A 27,802-nucleotide genomic window follows, 5' to 3' on the forward strand; every position below is an offset into this window, starting at 1 on the left:
AATACATACATTTTCAAGTATATACACATCATTAATAAAATTACACTTCCAACCCTCCCCCCCCAAAAAAAACACTTGTAAAAAAAAAATCAGCTTAAAAAAAATAAATAAATAGTTGCCTTAGGGACTCAGCTTTTTTTATTCTATATTTTATGAGGGAAAATTAATTTTAATTTATTACATAGGGGCTTGTAATTATGGCCAGAACAAACAGAAAAATAACCACTTATATTTCAAAATAATATACTGTCGCCATACATTGTGATAGGGACATAATTTAAACGGTTTAATTATCGGGACCACTGGGCAAATAAAACGTGTTTGTTTTATCCACAGGAGAATGTTTAATTTTAAAACTATAATGGCTGAACACTGAGAAATAATATTTTTTTTTCTTTTTTTTTCTGTTTTTCTCATTAAAATGCATTTAGAATAAAAAAATTCTTAGCAAAATGTACTATCCACAGAAAGCCTAATTGGTGGCGAAAAAAACGAGGTATAGATCATTTTCTTGTGATAAGTAGTAATCAAGTTATTAGGGAATAAAAGGGAGGAGCGCTGACAACTGAAAATTGCTCTGGTCTGTTAGGATAAAAACCCTTGGGGGTGAACTGGTTAAAGCATCTGAGAGTTGGAGGAGGTATGACTGAATTTGTAGATTAGGAGCGCAGCCATATTTGTGCTCCATAGAGAGACTCAGGAGAGTCCAAGTAATAACAGCAGAATGCACTACTGAGATAACGAAGCTAAGTTATATGGTCCTCAACAGGCAGTTAAAGGTGGATAATCTTTGTTAATTGTAGCTGAAATAAGAATTGAGCACTAAAAACTCAGTATTGCTTTTCTTTAATTTAATCCTAGCTGTTTGATGAAGACAATGATGGCAAAATAACAGAAAAGGAATTTGGCACATTGCTGCAATGCTCTTTGGGAGTTCCAGACCTCGAAGTCTCCAGTCTTTTCCAGGATATGGATGCTGACCAATCTGGAATAATATCGTACGGTAATAAAATAAAAAATATGTAAATAAAATAAAAATAATGCAACTTTCATACCGCATGTCTGCTTAATCTTGCACCTTAAAGAGAATCTGTACTCTCAAATTCTATTCATTATGTTCTCCTGGGCCCCTCTTTGCCATTTCCACAGCAACCCGCCACGATCCTGGCTTTTAATGCGCTTTGAGCCCTATGGGAGAAAAGCGCTTTACAAATTTTATTGTATTATTATTAATCGCCAGTTTTAGGCAGTGTTTACAAATAAAAAACATGGCCGCTAACCAGGAAGTGATGTTTGTATATATCTCATGTAACAGTATACTACAAGTTTTTATTACACAGATAATTATCTGCACTCCAGTCTGGGATTCTCACAGTTCTCAGCATGAGATAGGCAGCTTCCTTCCCCCTCAGAGAGCTCTGTCTATGAGTAGTAAACAAAGCACACAGAGCATGCAGGGGGCGTGATAGGGAGAAGTTATGCACGCCCCCTGCAGGCCCCGTGTTATGTTATGCATGCCCCCTGCACGCCCCGTGCAGGGGGCGTGCATAACTTCTCCCTATCACAGCAGAGGCAGCACATTCCTCCCTGGCTCGACAAGGCTTGACAAATAAAAGAAGATTAGATATATTACAGAGACAGTGCAGTGCAACTAGAAAAGGCTGCAGTAATCCAGACCACATTACAACAGGTATAGGAATTTATAGGATACAAGAAATAAGGCTGAAAATATTGTTACTGAGTCTTTTTAAATAGTATCGTTATTAGAATGTAATCATTTACAGTTTCATAATCAGAAACTGTGTACCAAAAACTTTGTAAGTCCAATTTTCCGCATTTCTTAGGAAAATAGCAGACAGGGGATTAGCAGACACGGGATTAGCTAGGGGGAGGGATTAGCTGGAACAGAAGGTATTTGGTCAGCTTCAGGACTCAGTACCTGAGCTTGCTCAGTCTGTGGCTTGATCACTAAGTGGCTTTGAAACAAGTGGCATAGGCGTTAAAAACAGGCGTTAGAACACAGGGGAAAAAAATACTTTAAGCAGCAGGCAGGGACTGAAAAAAAATATAGTTTTTCCCTTCAACCAATATTGCATTTTTTTTGCATTGGTTAGAATGTGCTAGGCATGTTGTGGTGTAGTCTTTCAGTTTTACTTTTCTCTCTCTTGCTTCACTCATTCTCTATCTCCTCCACCCAAGCTTCACTCACTCTCCCTCTCCTCCACCCCAGCTTCACTCACTCTCCCTCTCTTCCACCCCAGCTTCACTCACTCTCCCTCTCCTCCACCCCAGCTTCACTCACTCTCCCTCTCCTCCACCCAGCTTCACTCACTCTCCCTCTCCTCCACCCCAGCTTCACTCACTCTCCCTCTCCTCCACCCCCGCTTCACTCACTCTTCCGTTTCATCTTTTACCACCATAGTTTAGCTTAACTAATTTTTCCCCATACAATAGTCATCATGTTGGACAATGCAGTACAGTGTACATCCTGCATCATGTATGCATGCATTGATCAGCAGATTGAGGGTGTTTACTGTTGCCCTGGGTGTTTGCGTGTTGCTCAATTAGAGGCTGAAGTCAGAGAGCTAAATGAGCAGCTCGCAACACTGAGACTCACGATCCAGACACTGAATGGAACTGGTGAAGATAAGGTGAGTGGAGTACAGCCGGAGCAAGAAGCAGAGGTAGCCGATAGTTGGGTCACAGTTAGAAGGGGTAGGGAAAAAAGTGGCAGGGAGGCTAGTCCCCATTTGTTCCTCCCTAATAAGTATGCTTGTTTGCGTAATATTGGGGATGATGATTCTGGAGGAGCAACGCTGCAGCAGGATGTGTCCCTTAGCAACCAAGGGGCAGACCACTGCAATGAGAAAGGGAATAGGAGTGCAGCTAAGGCTAGACAGATACTGGTGGCAGGGGATTCAATTATTAGGCACACAGATAGGGTAATCTGTTGAAGAAACCGTGAATGCCGTACAGTCTGTTGTCTCCCGGGGGCTCGAGTTCGGCATGTAGCGGAATGAATTGACAGGATATTGGGTAGGGCTGGGGAAGACCCGGCTGTCATGGTACACATTGGCACCAATGATAAAGTTAGTGGGAGATGGAAGGTCCTCCAAAATGTTTTTCAGGTACTTGGAGATAAACTTAAAACAAGGACCTCCAAGCTGGTGTTTTCTGAAATACTGCCAGTACCACGCGCTACATCTGAGAGACAGGGGGAGCTTAGGGAGTTAAAAAAGTGGCTAAGAAATTGGTGTAGGAAGGAGGGGTTTGGGTTATTGGAGAACTGGGAAGACTTTGCAGTCGGCTACATGTTCTACAGCAGGGAAGAGCTGCACCTTAATGGGGAGGGGGCAGCTGCATTGGTGGTGGGGGGAGGATGGCTAAACAGTTGGAGGGGATTTTAAACTAGGATCTGGGGGGAGGCGGGAGGGTAAAGTCTCAATATGTAGACAAGATAAGGTAACAGACAGTGGAAGCAGCTTCACATTATGGGGGTGGAAAAGGGGTTGGGGACAGTGTAAAGAGTAAGGAGGTTGGTAAAACCTCAAGTAGTCCATTTCATGTAACCAAAATTGGAAAATGTGGTGCTAAAAATATAAAGTGCATGGTAACCAATGCTAGGAGCCTTGCAAATAAAATAGACGAACTAGAGTTCATTCTGAATGACAAAGGCTATGACATTGTGGGAATAACAGAGACATGGCCTACCGAGGGCAGGTTCGGAGCGTTTTTGTGTTGAAAAACGCAAACTTTATGCAAGTTTGACCCGCCCCCTATACTATCTCATTGGGCTAAACTTTGACCCTCTACATCACAGTCAGCAGACACATGGCAGCCAATCAGGCTGCACTCCCTCCTGGAGCCCCCCCCCCTTTATAAGGCAGCAGCGTCGGCCATGTTCTCTCTCTGTGTGCTGCAGTATTAGTGGAAGAAGGGAGAGAAATTGGAGGGATAGGGAAAGCGATATTTAGGTCTGTTAGCTTGCTCTTTGCTGTTATTTGTTGCTAAAAAGCACCCCAAAAAAGCTCTTTTGAGAGCTAATGTTCTTGTGATGTTTTTTTTTTGTATGGCCTACTGACACTTGCATATACAGCCCTGTCTGTCACAGCTGGCCCTTGCTAATTGCTATACTGTGTCAGGCCCAGCACATTCAGTGCCTACCTTTTCACTGCACCTGTTTTTGTGACAACTGCACATTTGTAATACCAGTCCGTGCATATCTGTTCACTGCACCTGTGTGACAGCATGCAGTTTTATATACCAGTCACTGCATACCTGTTCACTGTACCTGTGTATGTGACAGCTGCACATTTGTAATACCAGTCCGTGCATACCTGTCCATTGTACCTGTGTGTGTGACAGCTGCACATTGTATTGATACCAGTCACTGCATACCTGTTCACTGCACCTGCGTGACAGCACACAGTTTAATATACCAGTCACTGCATACCTGTTCACGGTACCTGTGTGTGACAGCTGCACATTTGTAATACCAGTCCGTGCATACCTATTCACTGCACCTGTGTGACAGCACGTAGTTTTATATACCAGTCACTGCATACCTGCTCACTATACCTGTGTGTGTAACAGCTGCACATTGTATTGATACCAGTCCATGCATACCTTTCACTACACTTGTGTGACAGCATGCAGTTTTATATACCTGTCACTGCATACCTGTTCACTGTACCTGAGTGACTGCACATTGTATTAGTCAAGTCAGTGCATACCTTTCACTTCATCCCCCCCAATATGGACAAAACAGGCAGAGGCAGGCCATCCGGCAGGTCTGTTTGAGGTTGTGCTGTAGTGATTTCGTGCGACCCTGGACCAAAGTACAGTGCCATCAACCCCCAAGGTTGTCAGGACGTAGTTGACTATTTAACACAGAACACCTTATCTTCCTCAGCTTCCGCACGGAACCATGACATATCTTCCTCCTCCTGCTCTGATTCTGGCACCCCATTTAAGACTCAGTCGGCAGCCATCAAAGTGCCATCATCCCAGGGCTCAGCGGTGTGGACATTTTTTTGTGTGTCTGCCTCAGATGAGAGCAATGCCATCTGTACTCTCTGCCACCGAAAATTGAGCTGTGGAAAGACCAAGACCCGCATAGGGACAACTTCCTTACGAAGGCACATGATGACAAAGCACAAACTGCAATGGGATGACCACCTGAGGAAAAGCAGCACACAAAAGCAAAGCCACACACCACAGTGGAAGATACCAGGCCGCAATTATTTCTCAAAAAGGCGATACCCAAACTGTACCGTGATGTTGAAAGGCAAGTGGTGTCATCTCTGGCACACAGCGTTGGGTCAAGGGTCCATCTGACCACGGATGCCTGGTCTGCAAAGCAGGCCTGCCCGAAGAGAAGACTAAGTCAGTCCCCACACACAGCATCTCTGCCTGAATACCATGTGACTGCTTGTTCCACTAAGTCGGTCCCCACACAGCATCTCTGCTATAGATGGCCCAAACCTCTGATTTTCGGTTCGCGAACCGCGAATGTAAACTTCCGCAAAAGTTTGGTTCGCGCAAACTTTCACGAACCGCAATAGACTTCAATCGGGAGGCGAACTTTGAAAACTAGAAACATTTACACTGGCCAGAAAAGTGATGGAAAAGATGTTTCAAGGGGTCTAACATCTGAGTTTTTGCATGGATGAGTGGGATAGACGCCAAAAGTCCCAGGAAAAAAACTGGATTGGACGCAAAGTAGCGTTTTATGAGCAGAAATAACATTGAATGCTAAATTGCAGGCCTAAAGTGCTTTAAAACATCTTGCATGTGTATACATCAATCAGGGAGTGTAATTAGATTACTGCTTGACACACCAAACTCAATGCACTGCGTAAACTCAATGCACAGTGTAATGCACTGCAAACAGCTGTTTGTGTAGTGACGGCCGTGCTGGACTGGTGCGCACCAGAGTGCAGGCCGTGGCGGTTTTCAAGCCCATATGGTTGCCGGGCTGTGGTAGCTCAATGATAGAACAACAGTGACTGTCCAGCTGATCAAATTTGGTCTTTCCACAATGAAGCAACGACCTTATTATCTTGGGTGTGCCCCCCCCCCCCCCGGGAGACACTCATATAGCCGTCGGTCATTGCTTCATTGTGATACGCAAGCCCCTTCACCGCAGCAAGGTAATGATCATGAAGGGGAATTGGCACATGTACATGCCTTTTGTTTTGTTGTTGCAGCTGCAGTGCAGCCATAAAAATTAGGCAGGCATGTACACGCACCAGAAAAATTATTATAGCGGCTGCTGCTAGCAGCAGCCTTAAAAATTTAGGATTCCACCTGGAGTCCTGGACCCTGTTGGTGGTGGCAGAGAAGGCAGTCAAGCGGCCTGAGGGCAGAGGTGCTGTGTGGGGAGCGACTTAGTCTTGGGGCAGGCAGTCACACGGCGTGCAGGCAGAAATGCTGTGTGTGGGGACTGACTTAGTCTTCGGGCGTGGCAGTAGCCCTCCGGGATCCATGCCTCATTCATTTTGATAAAGGTCAGGTACTGAACACTTTTGTGACTTAGGCAACTTCTCTTCTCAGTGACAATGCCTCCAGCTGCGCTGAAGGTCCTTTCTGACAGGATGCTTGAGGCAGGGCAAGACAGAAGTTGGATGGCAAATTGTGACAGCTCTGGCCACAGGTCAAGCCTGCGCACCCAATAGTCCAAGAGTTCATTGCTGCTCACAGCGTCTACATCCACACTTAAGACCAGGTAGTCAGCTACCTGCCGGTCCAGGCATTGGTGGAGGGTGAATCCGAAAGGGCTAAAGCGAGACGTTGGACTAAAGAATGTCCGACATCACCATGAGATTGCTGGAGCGTCCTGTCCTTGCCTGCGTGGACATGGGAGAAGGATTACTGGCAGTGATACCTTTATTGCGTTGTGCTGCCTTAAACACATTGTAAAGCATAGTTGTCAGCTTGTTCTGCGTGCGCTGCATCCTTTCTGCCTTCTGGTGATTTGGAAACATCTCCACCACTTTGTGCCTATATTGAGGGTCTAGTAGCGTGCAGTGGCGTACCTAGGGCATTTGACACCCGGTGCTGGGTATTAAAAGACACTCCCCCCCACCAGAAAAAAAAAGGAAAGAAGCGACTGTGGCATGCTAGTTGCCCCCAATATAGCTAGTATAGTTGCCCCCAGTGTAGGTAGTATAGTTGCCCCCAGTGTAGGTAATATAGTTGCCCCCAGTATAGCTAGTATAGGTGCCCCCATTATAGCTAGTATAGTTGCCCCCAGTATAGCTAGTATAGTTGCCCCCAGAATAGCTAGTATAGTTGCCCCAGTATTAGTATAGTGGCCCCAGTATAGTATAGTTTCCCCAGTAGTATAGTATAGTTGCCCCAGTATTAGTATAGTGGCCTCTAGTATAGTTGCCCCAGTAGTATAGTATATTAGCCCCCGGTAGGGGAAAGCTTGGAAGGAGGGGCAGCGGGAACAGCGGTGGGGAGGGGGGCCAGACCCCCACCTCCCTCACCTGGGTCCCCTTCTTCTGGCTCTTCCCCCCTCCTAATTAGCAGCAGCTTAGAGAAGAGGGCAGGAGCAGGTGGAGAGGACTTACTCACCTGCTTCCTGCGTTCAAGGCGATGGCACACAGCGTCATCGTCACGTGACACTGGTCTCCGACTTCCCTCCCGCTCACTGTGCTTCCGCTAATCAGGAAGCATAGTGAGCGGTGAAGAAGGCAGAGACCAGTGTCACGTGACGATGACGCTGTGTGCCATCGCCTGGAATGCAGGAAGCAGGTGAGTAAGTCCTCTCCGCCCGCTTCTCTAAGCTGCTGCTAATTAGGAGGGGGGAAGCGCCAGAGGGAGGGGACCCAAATGAGGGAGGTGGGGGGTCTGGCCCCCCTCCTTGACGCTGTCCTCGCTGCCCCTCCTTTCTGTGTTGCTTCCCTCTCCTGCACAGACCTCTGTGGGAGGCCTTGGTGACACCCGACGCCCCTTGCCGCCCTATGGTAGGAACGCCACTGGTAGCTTGGCCACCCAGTAATTGTCATTCCCCTTGAGTTTTTTTATACGGGGGTCCCTCAACAGGCGGGACAGCATGAAAGACACCATCTGCACAAAGTTGGATCCAGACGTTCTATCCATCTCCTCTTGCTCTTCCTCAGTGAGGTCAGGTAAGTCCTCTTCCTCCCCCCAGCCACGAACAATACCACAGGAACGTTGAGCAGCACAAGCCCCCTGCGACGCCTGCTGTGGTTGTTCTTCTGCTGCTGCCTCCTCTTCCTCTCCAAAAAAACCCAACTTCCTCGTCATCTGAGCCTGACTCCTCTTCCCCACACGACTCTTACTCCTCCTTCCCCCTCTGTGCTGCCGCAGGTGTTGAGAAAACATCTGGTTCTGATGGGAATTGATCCCACAATGCTTCCTCCCGTTCCGCTTCACGCTCCTCCACAGCTTGATCCACCACTCTACGAACGACACGTTCCAGGAAGTAAGCATACGGGATCAAGTCGCTGATAGTGCCTTCACTGCGACTCACCAGGTTGGTCACCTCCTCAAACGGCCGCATGAGCCTGCATGCATTTCGCATGAGTGTCCAGTTGTTGGGCCAGAACATCCCCATCTTCCCAGACTGTGTCCTTCTACTGTAGTTGTAGAGGTACTGGGTGATGGCTTTCTTCTGTTCTAGCAGGCGAGAGAACATAAGGAGGGTTGAATTCCAGTGAGTCGGGCTATCGCAAATCAGGCGTCTCATCAGCAAGTTTTTTCTTCGCTGAATATCGGCAAAGCGTGCCATGGCCGTGTAAGACCGCCTGAAATACCCTCACAACTTCCTGGCCTGCTTCAGGCCATCCTCTAAGCCTGGGTACTTTGTCACAAATCTTTGAATGACTAGATTCAGCACATGTGCCATGCAGGGTACATGTGTCAGCTTTCCCAAATTCAAAGCGGAAATGAGATTGCTGCCGTTGTCACACACCACGTTGCCGATCTCCAGCTGGTGCGGGGTCAGCCACTGATCCATCTATTTATTAAGAGCAGCCAGGAGAGCTGCTCCAGTGCGACTCTCCACTTTGAGGCAAGACATGTCTAAGATGGCGTGACACCGTCGTACCTGGCATGCAGCATAGGCCTTGGGGAGCTGGGGCTGTGTAGCTGGAGAGGAGATCGCAGCACCAGTAGAGTTGAACTGCCACTCAGCCAAGGAGGAGGAGGATGATGACAGCGAAGAGGATGTAGCAGGAGGAGAGGAGGTGGCAGGAGGACTGCCTGCAAGCTGTGGAGGTGTCAAAAGTTGGTCCGCTGCACAGCCATGTACTCCCTGCTTGCCAGTGGTCACCAGGTTGACCCAATGGGCTGTGTAAGTAATGTACCTGCCCTGACTGTGCTGGGCAGACCAGGCATCCATGGTCAGGTGGACCCTTGACCCAACGCTGTGTGCCAGAGATTTGCCTCTCAACTTCATAGTACAGTTTGGGTATCGCCTTTTTTGAGAAATAATTGCAGACTGGTATCTTCCACTGCGGTGTCCTAATGGCCACAAATTTATGGAAGGCCTCAGAGTCCACCAGCTGGTATGGTAACAACTGGCGAGCTAACAGTTCCCACAAGCCAGCTGTCAGACGCCGGGCAAGGGGGTGACTGGCAGAAATTGGCTTCTTCCGCTCAAAGATTTCCTTCACAGACACCTGGCTGCTGTGGGCAGAGGAGCAGGATCCGCTCAAGGTCAGAGGCGGAGTGGAGGAGGGTGGCTGTGTAGGTGCAAGGGAGAAAGCGGCTGAAGATGCTGCACCTGAAGGAGGAAGAGGAGAAGGAGGGTGGCTTTTCTTTTGTGTGCTGCTTTTCCTTTGGTGCTCTTCCCATTGCAGTTTGTTCCTTTTCTGCATGTGCCTTCGTAAGGCAGTTGTCCCTACGTGGGTGTTGGCCTTTCCACGGATCAATTTTTGGAGGCAGAGAGAACAGATGGCATTGCTCTGATCTGAGGCAGACACATAAAAATTTTTCCAAACCGCTGAGCCCCCCTGGGGTGATGGCACTATGGTGGCATCAGCAGCTGACGTTGAAGGGCATGTTGGCTGGCTGTCCATAGGTGGCGATACATGGCGCCGGACACTGCCACCAGCTGTTTCTGACAACGAGCTCCCCCTGCTTCTTTCATGAACTCGTCTCCTCCTACTCCTCTCTGACTCCCCCTCTGAACTGTCCCCCTGTTCATCTCCTCTATTGGGAACAAACGTGTCATCCGTATCATCATCATCATCATCATCATCATAATCTTCCTGCCCAGCTTCACTTGTCTCAGACACCTCCAAAACTGCACCAACAGCAGGTACTTCATCCTCCTCCTCCTCACACGTTACGTCCATAGTGTCGCCTAACTCAGACATATGAGGTGGTGTAACTTGCTTAGCTGTAACAATAATGGCTGTGCATCAGTGATTTCCTCACCAAATAACTTCTGCAAAGTGTCAAATGCAGCAGATGTGGTGCTTGTAGTAGCGCTGGTGGCTGCGGAAGATGAGGTGTTCTGTGTTAAATAGCCAACCATGTCCTGACAATCTTGGGAGTTGATGGGATGTGCCTTCTTCCGAGCACTGTACTTTGGTCCAGGGTCTCACAAAATTACATCAGCACGACCTCACACAGACCTGCCAAGTGGCGTTCCTCTGGGTCTGCCTCTACCTCTGCCTCTACCTGTTTTGTCCGTGTTGTCCATATCGGGGGTGGGGGATAAAGTGAAAGGTATGCTCTGACTTGATTAATGCAATGTGCAGTCACACAGGTGCAGTTAACAGGTATGCATGGAGTGGTATATCACACTGTGTGCACTCATGTAGGTAGGTGGGTGCACTGAACACAACAGGTAGGTATATGCAGTGATGGGTATTACAAATGTGCACCTGTCACGCACACATACCGTGAACAGGTACAGTGACTGGTGGTGTTAAATATCACACTGCGTGCGCTCACATAGGTAGGTGGGTGCACTGTGAACAACAGGTAGGTATATGCAGTGATGGGTATTACAATGTGCACCTGTCACACACAGAAAGGTACCGGACAGGCACAGTGACACTGTGTGCGCTCACGTAGATAGGTGGGTGCACTGTGAACAACAGGTAGGTATATGCAGTGATGGGTATTATAATGTGCACCTGTCACAGTAGTAATAATGATACCACCAAAGGGCCAAAGGCCAGCTGCGACTGACTGACAGGGCTGTATAGATAAAAAGAACAAGATTAGCTCTCAAAAGAGCTATTGAGGGGTGCTTTTTTAGCAATAAGAATCAGCAAGGAGCAAGCTAAGAAGCCTACAAGAGCCTAACTAAGCTTTCCCTATAGGTCTCTGCACAGCAGCTCTGCCTTCTCTAATTACTGCAGGCACACGAGTGAGTCCAATGCCTGACGCTGGCTGCCTTTTATAAGGGGGGGGGCCCAAGAGGGAGTGTAGCATAGCCTGATTGGCTACAATGTGCCTGCTGATTGTGATGTAGAGGGTCAAAGTTGACCCTCATGTTGCCCTATGGGGGCGAATCGAACTTCCGGAAAAGTTTGCGGTTCTCTGCGAACGCGAACCACCGAAGTTCACCGGGAACCGTTCGCTGGCCATTTCTAATCGCTGCCTGCAGGCCGCTTGACTGCCTTCTCCCCCACCACCAACAGGGTCCAGGACTCCAGGTGGATTCCTGAATGTTTAAGGCCGCTGCTAGCCATGTGTCAATTCCCTTTCGTGATCGTTACCTTGCAAGGGGTAGGGGCGGTGAAGGGGCTTGCGTATCACAATGAAGCAATGACTGACAGCTATATGGGTGTGTTGGGGGGCACACCCAAGATAATAAGGTCGTTGCTTCATTGTGGACAGACCAAATTTGATCAGCTGGACAGTCACTGTTGTTCTATCATTGAGCTACCTCAGCCCGGCGACCATATGGGCTTGAAAACCGCCATGGCCTGCACTCTCGCCATGGTGCGCACCAGTCCAGCACGGCCATCACTACACAAACAGCTCTTTGCGGTGCGTTACACATTCAGTTTGGTCTGTCAGTGTGAAGCAGTACACTAATTACACTACCTGATTGATGTATACACACGCAAGATGTTTTAAAGAGAATCTGTATTGTTAAAATCGCACAAAAGTAAACATACCAGTGCGTTAGGGGACATCTCCTATTACCCTCTGTCACAATTTCACCGCTCCCAGCCGCATTAAAAGTGGTTAAAAACAGTTTTAAAAGATTGTTTATAAACAAACAAAATGGCCACCAAAACAGGAAGTAGGTTGATGTACAGTATGTCCACACATAGAAAATACATCCATACACAAGCAGGCTGTATACAGCATTCCTTTTGAATCTCAAGAGATCATTTGTGTGTTTCTTTCCCCCTGCATTTCTCATGCACTGAAGTTTCAGGCTGCTCTATTATTCCTGCAAACAGCTTTGCCCTTGTCTGAATTTCCTCAGTATGTGAAAGCCCAGCCAGCTCAGAGGACTATTTATCCAGCTTGTAAAAGATAAGAGAGCAGAGAGAAGCTGCACTAATCTAAATATCACACAGGCAGTGTGCAGAGAGGGGCCTGAAAGGGGGAGTTCATAGCAGAACCACAACACTGAAGAACTTGGCAGCCTTCCAGACACAGGCTGACAAGTCTGACAGGGGAAAGATACATTGATTTATTACAGAGACTGTGATAGCAGAAAGTGCTGCAGTAAGCCAGAACACATTAGAATAGCTTTTGGAACTTGTAGGATGATAAAAAACAGGATGCAATTTTTGTTACGGAGTCTCTTTAAAGCACTTTATGCCTCCAATTTAGCATGCAATGTGATTTCTGCCCTTAAAATGCTGCTGTGCGTCAAATCCAGATTTTTGCCCGGGGCTTTTGGCGCTTATCCCACTCTACCATGACCCCCTCCTGATGTTAGACCCCTTGAAACATCTTTTCCATCACTTTTGTGGCCAGAATTAATGTTTGAAGCTTTGAAAGTTTGCCTGCCCATTGAAGTTTAATGTGGGTCGAAAAGTTTGCTTTTGCGGAAGTTCGTAACCTAAAATCGGAGGTTTGAGCCATCTCTAATCTTGACTTTCTGAGCCCTTTTTGTGGGAGGTAAGTCCATCGGTGCTCTTGGGGAGTGGTGTTATACCTTTCTTGCTGTTTCCAACATATACAAAGAACAACATTTTAACCAAAGTGGGGTCGGTCTAATCTCTATATACAAGAGGGCATGCCCACCAGGTATGAGATGCATGTGTTTTTACACAGCACTCAAAAAGCATTGATTGTTTGATTCTTGTCTTTCTATATGTCTTTTCTAATCCCCCCACCTTCATATACAGTGGATTCCTAGGTGGAAACTGTAATGATCCGCTCAGCTGCCTGCGCAGGCAGGCAACTTTTTGACCACTGTTCAGGTCTGCATTCTGCAGGTCTCTGGAAGAGAGACCTTTTGTCAGTTTTGCAGCTTGCTGCTGCTGAGGAATTTGCATACGTTTGTCATGCAAATTGCCTAGCCACATCCTTTGTAGGCTTGCTCTATATATACCATGTGATTCCACAGTACGTCGCTGGTCATAAGGGTTTGTCCTGTGAAACACTCCTGGAGTGTCAGCCTTGCTTGTTGTTTGAAGATTAGCTTAGAGTAATTCCTGGGACTGCACTGGGCATCCTTGCTAGAGCAGTCAGGATTGTATTATTTGTATTGCCTGTTCTGTCTGTCTGTCGTGCTTGGATCACACTAGCCTCTAGCAGTAGCGGCTGTGGATCCTTCTGGTCTGCAACTCTCTTGCTATACTTGGATCGCACTTGCTCTGACGGTAAGAGCAGTGGATCCTGCTAGCTCTGTTGCCTTACTTGGGTTGCACTCGCTCTGGCGGAAAGAGCAGTGGATTGTATCTCGCACTTATCCCTGTTTTTGTGTACCTGTCTTGTCTGCTACGAACGCTTGCTGGAGGCTCGGTGAGGTAACCGTTAAGCAAGCGCTCGCGTCCTCTGTTTCATGTTTGTCTGTCACTGGTTAGTTAGGCGTGCTTGTCTCTGTTGTGCTTAACACGCGGAGACCGCGCAGAAAATGCGTTCGCTGTTGCGAATGAGTGCGGTGTTCGCGTTTAGTTAGCGTTTGTTATTTTCCTTATCTTCTCATTGTATGATTTGCTGTGCCTTTGCTACTCTCGTGCTCTGCCTTGCTGTAGCCTTGTGTCACCTCTGGCAATCGCCTCTCTCGCGATTGCGTTCCTACTTCATATCTGCTGTTGTGCATGCACCGTTGCGGGTTGGGGACTAGATTGGGGCACATACATACATTCTAACCCTGTGCTCATTCTCTTTCGCAATCGCTTCTCTTGCGATTGCTTTCTCACTTGGTTTCCTCTGTTGTGTGTCCGCCGTCGCAGATTGGCGGCTAGATTGGTGGACATACATACATTCCTCATCTGTGCTTTTTCGGTCTTGTGTCGCTGTTAGCAACCGCCATCTCTGGCGATTGCCTTCTCACCTTATCTTCCTGGTTGTGTGTTTATCGTCGCAGGGTGGCGACTAGATTGGTGGACACACATACCCTCTGTCGCTTTGATCTCTCTCTTTCAGGGCTATCTTGCCCTGCGTTTCTTCCTTTCGTGCAATTCCTGTCTGGCGTCTGTGGCAGGGCAGAGGAGCTGTTCCTCTGCACTCCACAGCTCCACCTGCCGACAGGAATTTCCCTCTACAGGTGCATTGCACCTTTTGCTGGGTTCCCTCAAATTATACGCTTGTGGAGGATTTCCGCAGTGTCAGCGCACGTCTTGTGCGCTGATCACGGAGAGAATTCCACAATCGTTACAGTATGACCAGCCAAACCGAAATTCCCATTGTAGAGGGAATTTCCGATTTGTACGATTTGATCAAATATGGGTCCTGTATCTTTAAGAGGTTTAAGATACTGGACTCTGAAACTAGAGATGAGTTCATATCAGAATGTTCCAGATTCTTGGCAAATCCTGAATTTCAGGCCACCAATATTTCCACTTGGAGTGGTCAGATTGCTTACAATCTTTTCCAAGGGGATCTGTTCGTGTGGGTTGATGAGTATGCCAGACACAAAGATCTGAGACATAACCCTCGCAGGTTTCTGGCTCATGTTTTTTCTCGTAAGCTTAGAATTCCCCTGCCAGGTTGTTTCTATGAGTTTTTTCCTGCTGTGCAAAATGCTGATCAGATTAGCTTATGCGACATTTCTCTTTCATTACCATATGTTAATGAGTTGGTGCTTGCAGGCCAATCTGCTGATTTGGCTTGTCAGCCAAAAGATTCGTTGCCCATAGCAACAACAAATAAAGAGGTTATTTCTGTCAAGTCTGAAATGTGCAAAACCATTCAGTATGATAATCAGTTCAATGTTTCTCTTGCCACTTCAGCTTCCAAGCAGGTGCAAGAGAACTGCCTGGATACGCTTCTCGCATTTAGACAGCAGACATGCAAAGTTGCTGAAAAGGGAAAAACTACAAATTGCAAGCTTCTAAATAAAACACTCCCTATTGATGTTGCTCAGTCTTCGGGTTTTTTGCCCCAATCCAAAGCTTATGTGGATTCTATTATAGGTAGGATCGCACACTATATTAAAGCAGTTAAAAAATCTGTTCTTGTTCCTGATCTCCACCCATATGGAGATTATCTTGATACTGGCTTGTTTGAACCTCCATTTGCCTCATGGGAAATTGGGGCCTTGATGGAGGAATTTGATTTTGATTGGAAAGCCTTTTGCGATTTTTACATCACAAAAAGCGAAGATGTCTTGAATGATTGTCTCGATTCTATGTACCTTTTGATTGATTCCGACGAATGTGACGAGGGTGATGTGGATCTGGTGATTTATGTATGCCAGACAATTTTGGATGAGTTGCACACACACCAATCAATTGATTCCAATAAAGAGACATCGTTGTCGGATGATTGTTCCTGCCTTTCTGGGGTAAAGCATGTGAGTCTTGACATTGTGCGATCTGAAATGAATGGGTGTACCACTGTGGTTGATTCCTGTGCAAATCCTGAAAGATTCTCTCCTGACTGTGTGCAGTTTGAATCTATGCGATCTAATGCCTGTTTCTCGGATGTTCCTGCAGATTGTGATCAGCATGAATGTGCCAGTTTTCTCAAGGATGTGTGGGACCCCTTGTCATTTAGAGACAGATCTTTAAGATCTTCCATCAGTGATCCTGCTATGGGGAAAATTCCTAAATTATGCAGCATCAAAAGTAAAATTAATATGTCTAATAAAGTTTTTCCTGATGTTGTCGCTATTTCTACTGCAAATGAGTCTTTGTCTCACCCTGTTCACACCTGTAAGAGCCCGTTGCCTGGTGACAGTTGCTCCAGTGTTTCTGTCCTGAACGCCTTACAGTTTGCTCCGCAGATCGCGGAGGTTTGCGCTATGGAAGCGTCAGTTTCACAACCTAAAGCAATTTTTGATTCGCAAGTTTTGCATTCTGACTCCTCGGATTTGACATTGTTAGCTGAATCTAAGAGTGAGACAGTGCTTCGGTTTTGCGAATCTGATGCTGAAGCTTCTTTGCTGTGCTCAGAGAAGCTTTCTCTGAGCCTGCCCTGTATCATGAATGAAAACATGATCTCCACTCGCACTGACATTTCTGAGTCCCTTTCTTGTTCTGAGGAAAATGCTGATTCTGCACCCTGTACTCTGGATGAGTTAATATGGCCTTGTTTAGAATCTCCTGCAGTGTCCCTAGAGGCTTGTCTATTGTATTGCTACTATACTCACCTGTTTCTCTGCAGTTTTGGAGTTGCAAGCTAGTTTGACTGCTACGCAAAATCCTGGGTGCAGTGAGATTGAAGTTAGGGAGTCAGTGTGTGTTCCAGTAAACATTCCCGTACATCCCACTCATGATGATGAAATCCAGTCTCAGCTTATGGTGGAACCATTCCTGGGACATCTGCCCTGCCTACAGGAGGTATTTAATGTTCAGCCCTGTAGCATGGATAGTTCAGAACCCTTCATAGAAAACTTGGAAAATGACATTTCTGAGGTCTTAGTTGATGTTTTGGAGGTTTCCAAGTCCATCCTAAAGGGTGCAGAACTTGTAGGAGATACCTCCTGCCCCCCAGATCTGTCTGAGATTTTGCCCACTTCAGTGGGCATTGCTGTTGTGCTGACTACTGTTGCAGCTCTGGAGGAGCTTCAGTCTTGTGTAGTCAATGATGAATATGGGTAGATACCAGTACAGTCACAGAGATTTCCAGGTTTGAGTCCAAGCCTTCTTTTGAAAGTCCAGTGCTTGTGACCACTGCTCGTGATGATTCTCTGCCCGGTTCTGGTTTTGGTCTTGTCGTGACGGACTCTGAGGTTGGCAGTTCCTCAACGTGTCCTGAGGTTCCCCTTGGGCTAGTGTACTCCGATGTGTTCTGTGACCCAGAAAGCCCAAGTGTGTCTCGGTTGCCAGCCTGCTCAGATGCTTCCTCGGTGGAAACCTGTTCTGATGTTGCCTGCCTGCCTGCATGCCCAGAGGTGGTCCCTGAAGGCCCTGGTCTTGATGCTTGTCCTGGTAATTCTGAATCCAGAATTGTCATTGGTTCCTTAGGGGTTCTTGATAGTTCTCCGTGTGAGCCTGGTGATCGTTCTGCCCTCCTGGGATCTCTGTGGAGCTTCAAAGTGCTCTGGGAGATCCTGGGAGAAATATTTCCTGGTACCTTGAATTAGATCAGCAGTGGGTGCTTTGTGGAAAGGGACACTTCGAATGGGTATTGTGGCAGGTTTGGTATTTTTGGACGGTCCCGGGAAGGTGGTGGGCATGGCTCGGTGGGTGTCGATGGCTTCTTCTCTGGCATTCACAGTCCTGATGGGTGTTACACTGAGACTTGTAGTACTGATGGGCATGTTTTGGTGGCTTCTCCTTCCGATGAGGTCGGTTTCGGGTGGGCTGACTCTGGAATTGGGCCTTGTCGGGCTGTCCCGACCTTCATGAGTCTTCAGATAGAGTCTTTTGCAAATATCAGGTTAGAGGCTCGTCTGGAATCTGAACCTAGAGGGGGGGGGGGGGGGGGTACTGTAATGATCCGCTCAGCTGCCTGCACAGGCAGGCAGCTTTTTGACCACTGTTCAGGTCTGCATTCTGCAGGTCTCTGGAAGAGAGACCTTTTGTCAGTTTTGCAGCTTGCTGCTGCTGAGGAATTTGCATACGTTTGTCATGCAAATTGCCTAGCCACATCCTTTGTAGGCTTGCTCTATATATACCATGTGATTCCACAGTACGTCGCTGGTCATAAGGGTTTGTCCTGTGAAACACTCCTGGAGTGTCAGCCTTGCTTGTTGTATAAAGATTAGCTTAGAGTAATTCCTGGGACTGCACTGGGCATCCTTGCTAGAGCAGTCAGGATTGTATTATTTGTATTGCCTGTTCTGTCTGTCTGTCGTGCTTGGATCACACTAGCCTCTAGCAGTAGCAGCTGTGGATCCTTCTGGTCTGCAACTCTCTTGCTATACTTGGATCGCACTTGCTCTGACGGTAAAAGCAGTGGATCCTGCTAGCTCTGTTGCCTTACTTGGGTCGCACTCGCTCTGGCGGAAAGAGCAGTGGATTGTATCTCGCACTTATCCCTGTTTTTGTGTACCTGTCTTGTCTGCTACGAACGCTTGCTGGAGGCTCGGTGAGGTAACCGTTAGGCAAGCGCTCGCGTCCTCTGTTTCATGTTTGTCTGTCGGTGGTTAGTTAGGCGTGCTTGTCTCTGTTGTGCTCAACACGCGGAGACCGCGCAGAAAACGCGTTCGCTGTTGCGAATGAGTGCGGTGTTTGTGTTTAGTTAGCGTTTGTTATTTTCCTTATCTTCTCATTGTATGATTTGCTGTGCCTTTGCTACTCTCGTGCTCTGCCTTGCTGTAGCCTTGTGTCACCTCTGGCAATCGCCTCTCTCGCGGTTGCGTTCCTACTTCATATCTGCTGTTGTGCATGCACCGTCGCGGGTTGGCGACTAGATTGGGGCACCTTCATTCTATCCCTGTGCTCATTCTCTTTCGCAATCGCTTCTCTTGCGATTGCGTTCCCACTTGGTTTCCTCTGTTGTGTGTCCGCCGTCGCAGGTTGGCGGCTAGATTGGTGGACATACATACATTCCTCATCTGTGCTTATTCGGTCTTGTGTCGCTGTTAGCAACCACCATCTCTGGCGATTGCCTTCTCACCTTATCTTCCTGGTTGTGTGTTTATCGTCGCAGGGTGGCGACTAGATTGGTGGACACACATATCCTCTGTCGCTTTGATCTCTCTTTTTCAGGGCTATCTTGCCCTGCGTCTTCCCTTCGCGCAATTCCTGTCTGGCGTCTGTGGCAGGGCAGAGGAGCTGTTCCTCTGCACTCCACAGCTCCACCTGCCAACAGGAACTTCCCTCTACAGGTGCATTGCACCTTTTGCTGGGTTCCCTCAAATTATACGCTTGTGGAGGATTTCCGCAGTGTCAGCGCACGTCTTGTGCGCTGATCACGGAGAGAATTCCACAATCGTTACAGAAACACACCTTTTTGATTATCATTTAACAAGATCTGAATAATTAATATTGCTAACATATTACACTATCGGGGGTCTCAACTGTCCCCTTTTGATTTAGAAGCTTACTCTACACATTGATCACATTCACAGTGTGTGCTCCATCCTTGTTTTATCTTACATGTGTAACGTGTAGCAGTCTCTTTTTTTATGTACAGCTCCATTAAGAATCAGCTCCCCTCTTTGATGTGTTTGTGCCCCATTTGCAGCCTCCTGTTCCACATGCAGTAACCCTTCTTCCTTGTCCAGCAACCCCCTTAAGCTGAAACCTCCCTTGGCCTAGGCCTATATTGTCTTTCCATAAATCTGGTCTTGGTACTAAGTGGAAGAGGACAATCAACAGATGTGCTTAAACATTGATGAAGGGACTCACAAATCCAATAGAGAAGGATTTTGAAAAGGGCAATTTACTGATTCTGTATATCATGAATTAAAAGGCAATAGTGTACCTGTGCTCACTGTTATCAAATATGAGCAATACTTTGTTCAGTGCACACCTGTTGAGGAAAGGTGAACAGAACTTATATGTAGGTTCTATGGCCACATTTGTGGGACTTTTTAAATATCTAACCAGGTGGAGCTAAGTGCACACCTGTTGAGGAAGGGTGAACAGAACTTACAGTGGGATGCAAAAGTTTGGGCAACCTTGTTAATCGTCCTGATTTTCCTGTATAAATCGTTGGTTGTTATGATAAAAAATGTCAGTTAAATATATCATATGGAGACACATACAGTGATATTTGAGAAGTGAAATCAAGTTTATTGGATTTACAGAAAGTGTGCAATAATTGTTTAAACAAAATTAGGCAGGTGCATAAAAAAGAAATGAAATCAATATTAAGTAGATCATCCTTTTGCAGAAAATTACAGCCTCTAAACGCTTCCTGTAGGTTCCAATGAGAGTCTGTATTCTGGTTGAAGGTATTTTGGACCAATCCTCTTTACAAAACATCTCTAGTTCATTAAGGTTTGGTGACTTCTGAGCATGGACAGCGCTCTTTAACTCACATCATAGATTTTCAATTATATTCAGGTCTGGGGACTGAGATAGCCATTCCAGAATGTTGTACTTGTTCCTCTGCATGAATGCCTTAGTGGATTTTGAGCAGTGTTTATAGTTGTTGTCTTGAAAGATCCAGCGCAGTTTCAGCTTTGTCACTGATTCCTGGACATTGGTCTCCATAATCTGCTGATACTGAGTGGAATCCATGCGTCCCTCAACATTGAGAAGATTCTCAATCCCTGCCCTGGCCACACACTGTCCCCCAGCATGACGGAACCACCACCATATTTTACTGTAGGTAGCAGGTGTTCTTCTTGGAATGTGTAACGTTTGCGGAATCGTTTTCGTGGTCAGTGCACAAGATGCACACTGACACAGCGAAAACCCTCCACAAGCGTATAATTAGGTGAACCCAGGCTAGGTGCAAGGCACCAGCAGAGGGCAATTCCCACTGGCAGATGGCGCTGTAGAGGGCAGACGAGCACAGCCTCTGCACAGCCACAAATGCCAAATGGGAATTGTACAGATCTAAGACAATGCGGGGCTGAACAGCCCTTAAAGAGAAAGAGCACAGATACAGAATGAATGTGTGTTCACCAATCTAGTCGCGACGCTGCGACGGTGAACACACATCAGCAGAAACAAAAGCAAGAACGCGATCCCGAGAAAGGCGATCGCCAGAAGTGACACAAGACAGATCAGAACAGAGCACAAGAATAGCAAAGGCACAGCAAACGACAATGAGAAAATAACGAAAACAACAAACGCTAACTAAACGCGAACACCGCACTCATTCGCAACAGCGAACGCGTTTACAGCGTGATCTCCGCACGTTAAGTGCAACAGAGACAAGCACGCCTAACTAACCACCGACATACAAACACGAAACAGAGAACGCGAGCGCTTGCTTAACGGTTACCTCACAGCAAGCGTTCGTATCAGACAAGACAGACAAACGGAAAATAGGAATAAGAGAGGAGAGATCCACCGATCTTTCCGTCAGAGCGAGTGCGATCCGGGTACAGAAACAGGATAGCAGATCAGAAGGTTCCACAGCCGCTACCGCTAGGGGCTAGTGCGATCCAAACAAGACAGGCAGATTAGATAGTCGGTAGCAACCGCTGCTCCAGCTATACTCCAAGAAAGCAGATCAGAAGGATCCACAGCCGCTACCGCTAGGGGCTAGTGCGATCCAAGCAAGACAGACAGATGAGGTAGCCGTTAGCAACCGCTGCTCCAGCTTACACTCCAAGAACATAGATCAGAAGGATCCACAGCTGCTACCGCTAGAGGCTAGTGCGATCCAAGCAAGACAGATGAACAGAAGGGGCTACCAGTAGCAACCGCTGCTCTGGTTAGCCCCCCCCAGACAGACAGAATGATTTCCTGACGACCACCGTTGGTGACAGGACAATCGCAACAGAGAGGCAATACAGACAAACAGATAGCAAACTAACTGCACTAGGGAAACTGCCTAGTGCAGTCCCAAGAATTACTCTAAGATAACTTTGACAAGAAATAGCATGGCTGACACTCTAGGAGTGTTTCAACAAACCCTGAAGGGATGACCAGCGAAGGACTCTGGGAAAACATGGCTTTTATACTGTCAGCCTACAAAGGAGGCAGCTAGGTGATTTGCATAACCAATGTATGCAAATTCCTCAGCAGCAGAGCAGATCAGAAACTTGCAAAGGAAAGACAGGTCTCTCTTCCAGAGACCTGCAGCCCACAGACTAGAGGAATGGTCAATCAGCTGTCTGCCTGTTCAGCCAGCTGAGCGGATCATTACAGAATGCTGTGTTCTTTTTCCTCCATGCATAACACCTCTTGTTATGCCCAAATAACTCAATTTTAGTTTCATCAATCCACAGCACCTTATTCCAAAATGAAGCTGGCTTGTCCAAATGTGCTTTAGCATACCTCAAGCAGCTTCGTTTGTGCTGTAGGAAAAGTAAATGCTTCCTCTGCATCACTCTTGCATACAGCATCTTCTTGTGTAAAGTGTGCCGAATGGTTGAACGATGCACAGTGACTTAATCTGCAGCAAGATGATGTTCTAGGTCTTTGGTGCTAGTCTGTGGGTTGACTCTGACTGTTCTCCCCATTCGTCGTTTCTGTTTATCCAAGATTTTTCTTGGTCTGCCACCTTGAGCCTTAACTTGAACTGCGCCTGTGGTCTTCCATTTCCTCAATATGTTCCTAACTGTGGAAACAGACAGCTGAAATCTCTGATAAAGCTTTCTGTATCCTTCCCCTAAACCATGATGGTGAAAAATCTTTGTCTTCAGGTCATTTGAGAGTTGTTTTGAGACCCCTATGTTGCTACTCTTCAGAGAAAATTAAAAGAGGAGAGAAAATTACAATTGACCCCCTTAAATACTCTTTCTCATAATTGGATTCATCTTTGTATGTAGGTCAGGGGTCACTGAGCTTACCAAGCCAATTTGAGTTCCAATAATTTGTTTTAAAGGTTTTGGAATCAATAAAATGACAACAGTGCCCAAATTTATGCACCTGCCTAATTTTATTTAAACAATTATTGCACACTTTCTGTAAATCCAATAAACTTCATTTCACTTCTCAAATATCACTGTGTGTCTCCTATATGATATATTTAACTGACATTTTTTATCGTAGCAACCAACGATTTATACAGGAAAATCATGACGATTAATAAGGTTGCCCAAACTTTCGCATCCCACTGTATTTGTAGGTTCTATGGCCACATTTGTAGGACTTTTCAAACATCTAACCTGGTGGAGCGCCCCCTTTTTTACCAGGAAAAAGACAGCTGCAAGTTTTATATGTTGCGATTAGGTGCACGTGAGCATTTTTGGTGGTGCGGTGAGGCCACGGGGCCACAACGCACCACTACCGCCAATTTTCAGTTTAAAACCGGCAGTGGCATAACTACCACAGAGCAGTAGCTGCTCACAGCTCCAGGTGTTGCCATCGCTAGTGGTGCCAATGTTGTGCTCAGCCACTATGTTCTTCTACCTGAGACCTTTTCTCATAGTTCTGGCTACATTCAGGAAAATAGCAACAGGCAGTGCATGGGACTGTACTAGATGGAGCACCCCATCCCCTTCCTGTCCCATGAGCAATGTGTTTCCTTGCTCTCTACACACAGCCTGCAGTGAGTGAATGTGCAGAGCAGTAGGGTGAGTAAACAGAATGATTGCTATGATGCAGCTGGGACATTAGCACAGGTAGAGGTGGCAGGATGTGATTAATGCTTTGGAAGTTGCCTATCATTAAAAGCCATGTGCACTGGCTGCTGTAATATCTGAGTGTCCTAGACTATTGATTATTTATCCGGATCCAGGGATGGGCAGAAATTACGCCAGTGCGAATTTACGCATCGTAGTTCGCATCTACGCATCGTAGTTCATAGGCAAAGTTTCAAAACTACGCTTACGAATTTACGCGTAGCGAAGTACAGCTACGCGTAGCTTACACCCACTATGCGTAGTTAACATGTGTATTGCGTAGTGAACTACGAATGCGTTACTCGCGTCTAATTTTCCGCATGCGATTGTATGCATACAAATTTACGCATTGGAAAGGGGAATGTACGCATAGAAGGGTTCCCAGTATATGCATTTATAAAGAAATTAATGCGTACAATTTTCTGCATACGGGCATAAGTATCCGCATACACTACGCTTACCACTACGCGTAATTGCGTATTTTAACGCGTATTCTATGAAATGCATACGAAGCGAATATTTGTTTTCGAAGCCATAGTTTGGCAAAGCGTAATTGCGTAAAACTACGCGTATTTCCAGCGTAGCGAAGTTGGCTGACTACGACCATCCCTGTCCGGATCACAGTAATTAATCAATAATGCAGGGCAGTCTGCAGTCGCAGAAGCCAGTGATACAGGTGCTGGCAGCCGACTTCTGTAGTAAGCAGAGAAGCAAGCTCCAGGCAATTTAGATTAGCTTGATTACAAGTAAACTTATCTCTTTTCCCAGCTCTCCTCCCACCCTGTTGTCTTCCCCATGACCCTTTCCTCTTTTCAGATTTCAGTGGCTTCTTATAACAGCATGCACCTGCAAAACAGCACTAGTGATGTCTGCAGTCCTGATGAGAGTCACTCCTGCCATTTCTCTTCTCCCACCAGGCTCTCTGGCTTGTGCCTCAACCTCTTCCCCCCCCCCTCCCCAGCTCACAATCTAACCATATCAAAGTCCTAGTGTAATGTCCTACCATATTATTATTGTGTATTTATATAGCACTGATAACTTCTGCAGCACTGTATAGATTACAGAGTTTCATAATGGTTAGCTCTGTCCACATCCTTACGACTCCTTTTGCACCACCACATTATGGGTGCCAGGTCCGAGCATTTCTAGATTAACAGTTTCCTGGAAAGTGGATTGGTCGTCGTGGACCAGTTGAATGGCCCCCAAAGTCTCTCGATCTGACCCAATTAGACTTTTATCTTTGGGGTTATCTGAAGGCAATTGTCTATGCTGTGAAGATACGAGATGTGCAGCACCTGAAACTACGGAGACTAGAAGCCTGTGCTAGCATTTCTCCTGCGGTGTTGCTATCAGTGTAAGAAGAGTGGGAGAAGAGGGTTGCATTGACAATCCAACACAATGGGCAGCACATTGAACACATTTTATAAGTAGTCAGAAACTTGTACATAACTCATGAAAGAATAAAGTTACGTTAATACCAAGCACACCATTGTTTTTCTTGTGAAATTCCCAATAAGTTTGATGTGTCACATAACTCTCTTCCTATTGAAAAAAACAAAAAATGGCCGACTTCAAAATGGCCGCATGGTCACTACCAATCTTGAAAAGTTTCCCCCTCACATATACTAATGTGCCACAAACAGGAAGTTAATATCACCAACCATTTCCCATTTTATTAAGGTGTATCCATATAAATGGCCCACCCTGTACATGTACTGTAGACAAAATGATCTCCTTGTCCCTGCATCCTCAGCTTCTGCGCCAGGCTATTGTGAGGAACAGTGTCAAAAGCCTTAGCAAAGTCCAAGCACAGTGTATTGCTTTCCTAAGATCCTAAATTAGAGATGCATAGATTACTCTGTATATTACAATTATTGGAAATTTTTGGTCAACATTTGTTTTTGTTTTTTTCTATTTCAGAGGAGTTCAAAAACTTTTTCCTGGAGCACCCAGAATATGCTAAGTTGTTTAAAACATACTTGGAACACCAGCAATATTACATGCACATGTTAGAAGATGAGAATGAAGATGCAGCACAAGACAAGAACAACATCACTTCACACAAGAAGGAAGATTAAGCTGCTGATGGATATATTTAAATTGTTTAAAATATTTACTTATAGGTCACTTGTAGATAAATTGTGAATAGAGTAATGGCAGTTGCTATTACTGCATTGATTTTTAAAGGTGCATACTGTATCACTGGCTTCAATCTTCACCATAGCTTCTTCTGTACTAAGTGAGTTATTGATGAACAGCTGCCAACCACTGTGCCATGAGGTGTAACTAACTACATTGCAATTCAAGCCATTAGTAGCAACCCGCTTCAGACTCAACCACAACAGCATTAGCAGGCACTACCAACCAGGCCACCACCACAAACCATACCAGAAACCAGCACTATCCAGACCAATGTCCACAGCCACCTCCAGCCAGGGCAGTACAAGAATCAAGCTATTGTTAAGCCATTACCAGCAACCAACTTAAAACTAGCAGAACTAACCAGCAAAGCCTGCCTGACAAAATCTGTTCAGTACTGGCAGCTAGTGATAGCCATCAAGACAAGGCCAATGCCAGCATCCACTAGCCAGTATTATATTGTAATGCCATGCCAGTGCCAACTGCCAACCATGCCACGCTAGTTCCATCAGCCAACACCATACAGCAAAGCAAGGCTGTGAACATTAGCCAGCACTGGCAGGACAGTACAAACAGTCAGCACATATTTAATACAACCATGGCACCATCAGTTTGCAAAAACAAGCCATTAGCACTAATAATGGCCAACACCAAGTCAGGATAGATTTACCATGGACAGCCCTAAACTCATTCTAGATTTCTTGGACAATATGTATTACCCTAGTATAAAAGAACGCCTGTCCCTTTATTCCATTGTTCTGCTACATGTGTGGTAGAGAGAGCAGAGTGCAAGGACAATCAGTTGGTGAGATTTGTTTCAGAATAGGAAAGATACTGTCACAGCTTTTTCCAGTAAGCATTCATCAGCAGCTTTATGCATACCACAGTGACATATGTCAACAAAAGCTGTTCAAACAGGCCCTCGATTATGGATCAGGTAATTTTAGGAGGTAGGATTTGCAGGATTGATCGCACAGGCAGCGAGTATGGCACCTAATGCGGATAGCAGGCAAACGGCTACTACATAGGGAAGAATTGTTGCAGCCAATCATCTTTTGTAGATGATCGGCTACAAGTACCCGCACCCAGGGCCAGATTAAGCATTAGGCACTGTAGGCATGTGCCTACAGTCCAATGCATTGTTCTTGAGTTTGTATTGATGCATCATTTTATAATCTTCTTTCCATTGTTTCATTGATTTGAAGATGCTTAATGCTTTGTTTTTTTCACATATGTTAACTAAAACAAATAAAGTTTCTGGTGATCCATGGTGACCATTCAGGGAGCTCACCAACTGATCCTTAGCCAACACTACAGACTTTAATATCAGGTTACTTTGCAACCCCTGTTTTTGGGAGTAGTTTAAAGTCTCAGGATTGACGTTTTTATCTATTCATCTGGATCTGATGGCTATTTGGGCCACCATTATTAAAGGAAACATCCAGGATATGTAAAAAAAAAATCAGATCTACTTACCTAGGGCTTCCTCCAGCCCCTGGAAGTTTATATGTTACTTGCCACAGCTCCGCTCTAAGCTGGTCTCCCGGGTTTCCTTCCGTAGCAGCTGTTGACCCGGCCAGCTAAGCAGCCACTGCGCATGAGCGATAGCGCGGCCATGCAGAATGTTCCTAGCCAAGGGAGCGCAACCACGAGTGGCATGGCCTCGCTGGCTGGAGGGGGGACTGGCTTGTAGCAGAGCTGTGGCGAGGGACACATAGGATTCCAAGGGCTGGAGGAAGCTCCAGGTAGGTAGATCTGATTTTTTTTTTACAATTCCCAGATGTTTCCTGTAGCCTCTTTAGTGGTAACGACAAGGCTGACTCGTTGTTAAAAAACGTGCTACAAATGGTATGGATGAGCTAGCCTCGTCCACGCTGAAAACTGGCCTGGAAAGAGTTAAAATGGTGTATGTGCACCACCTACTGGCAGTAAGCACATATTACAGCATTATAGAACATA

General features: G+C 46.3%; 1 protein-coding gene across 6 annotated transcripts in view; it reads left to right on the forward strand.

Annotated features, from left to right (window-relative positions):
- LPCAT2 (lysophosphatidylcholine acyltransferase 2) overlaps positions 1-27,290 on the forward strand; it is a 390,784-nt gene extending 363,494 nt beyond the window's left edge. For all 6 annotated transcript variants that reach the window (XM_068260831.1, XM_068260828.1, XM_068260829.1 and 3 more), the window contains 2 exons: positions 862-1,003; positions 25,625-27,290. In XM_068260831.1, the coding sequence (XP_068116932.1) occupies positions 862-1,003; positions 25,625-25,782 (300 nt within the window). In that variant the 3' untranslated portion in view covers positions 25,783-27,290. The remainder of the gene's footprint in view (positions 1-861; positions 1,004-25,624) is intronic.
- Positions 27,291-27,802: the final 512 nt, after the last annotated feature.

This window comes from Hyperolius riggenbachi, chromosome 11 (assembly GCF_040937935.1).
Source record: "Hyperolius riggenbachi isolate aHypRig1 chromosome 11, aHypRig1.pri, whole genome shotgun sequence".
NCBI classification, from domain to species: Eukaryota; Metazoa; Chordata; class Amphibia; order Anura; family Hyperoliidae; genus Hyperolius; species Hyperolius riggenbachi.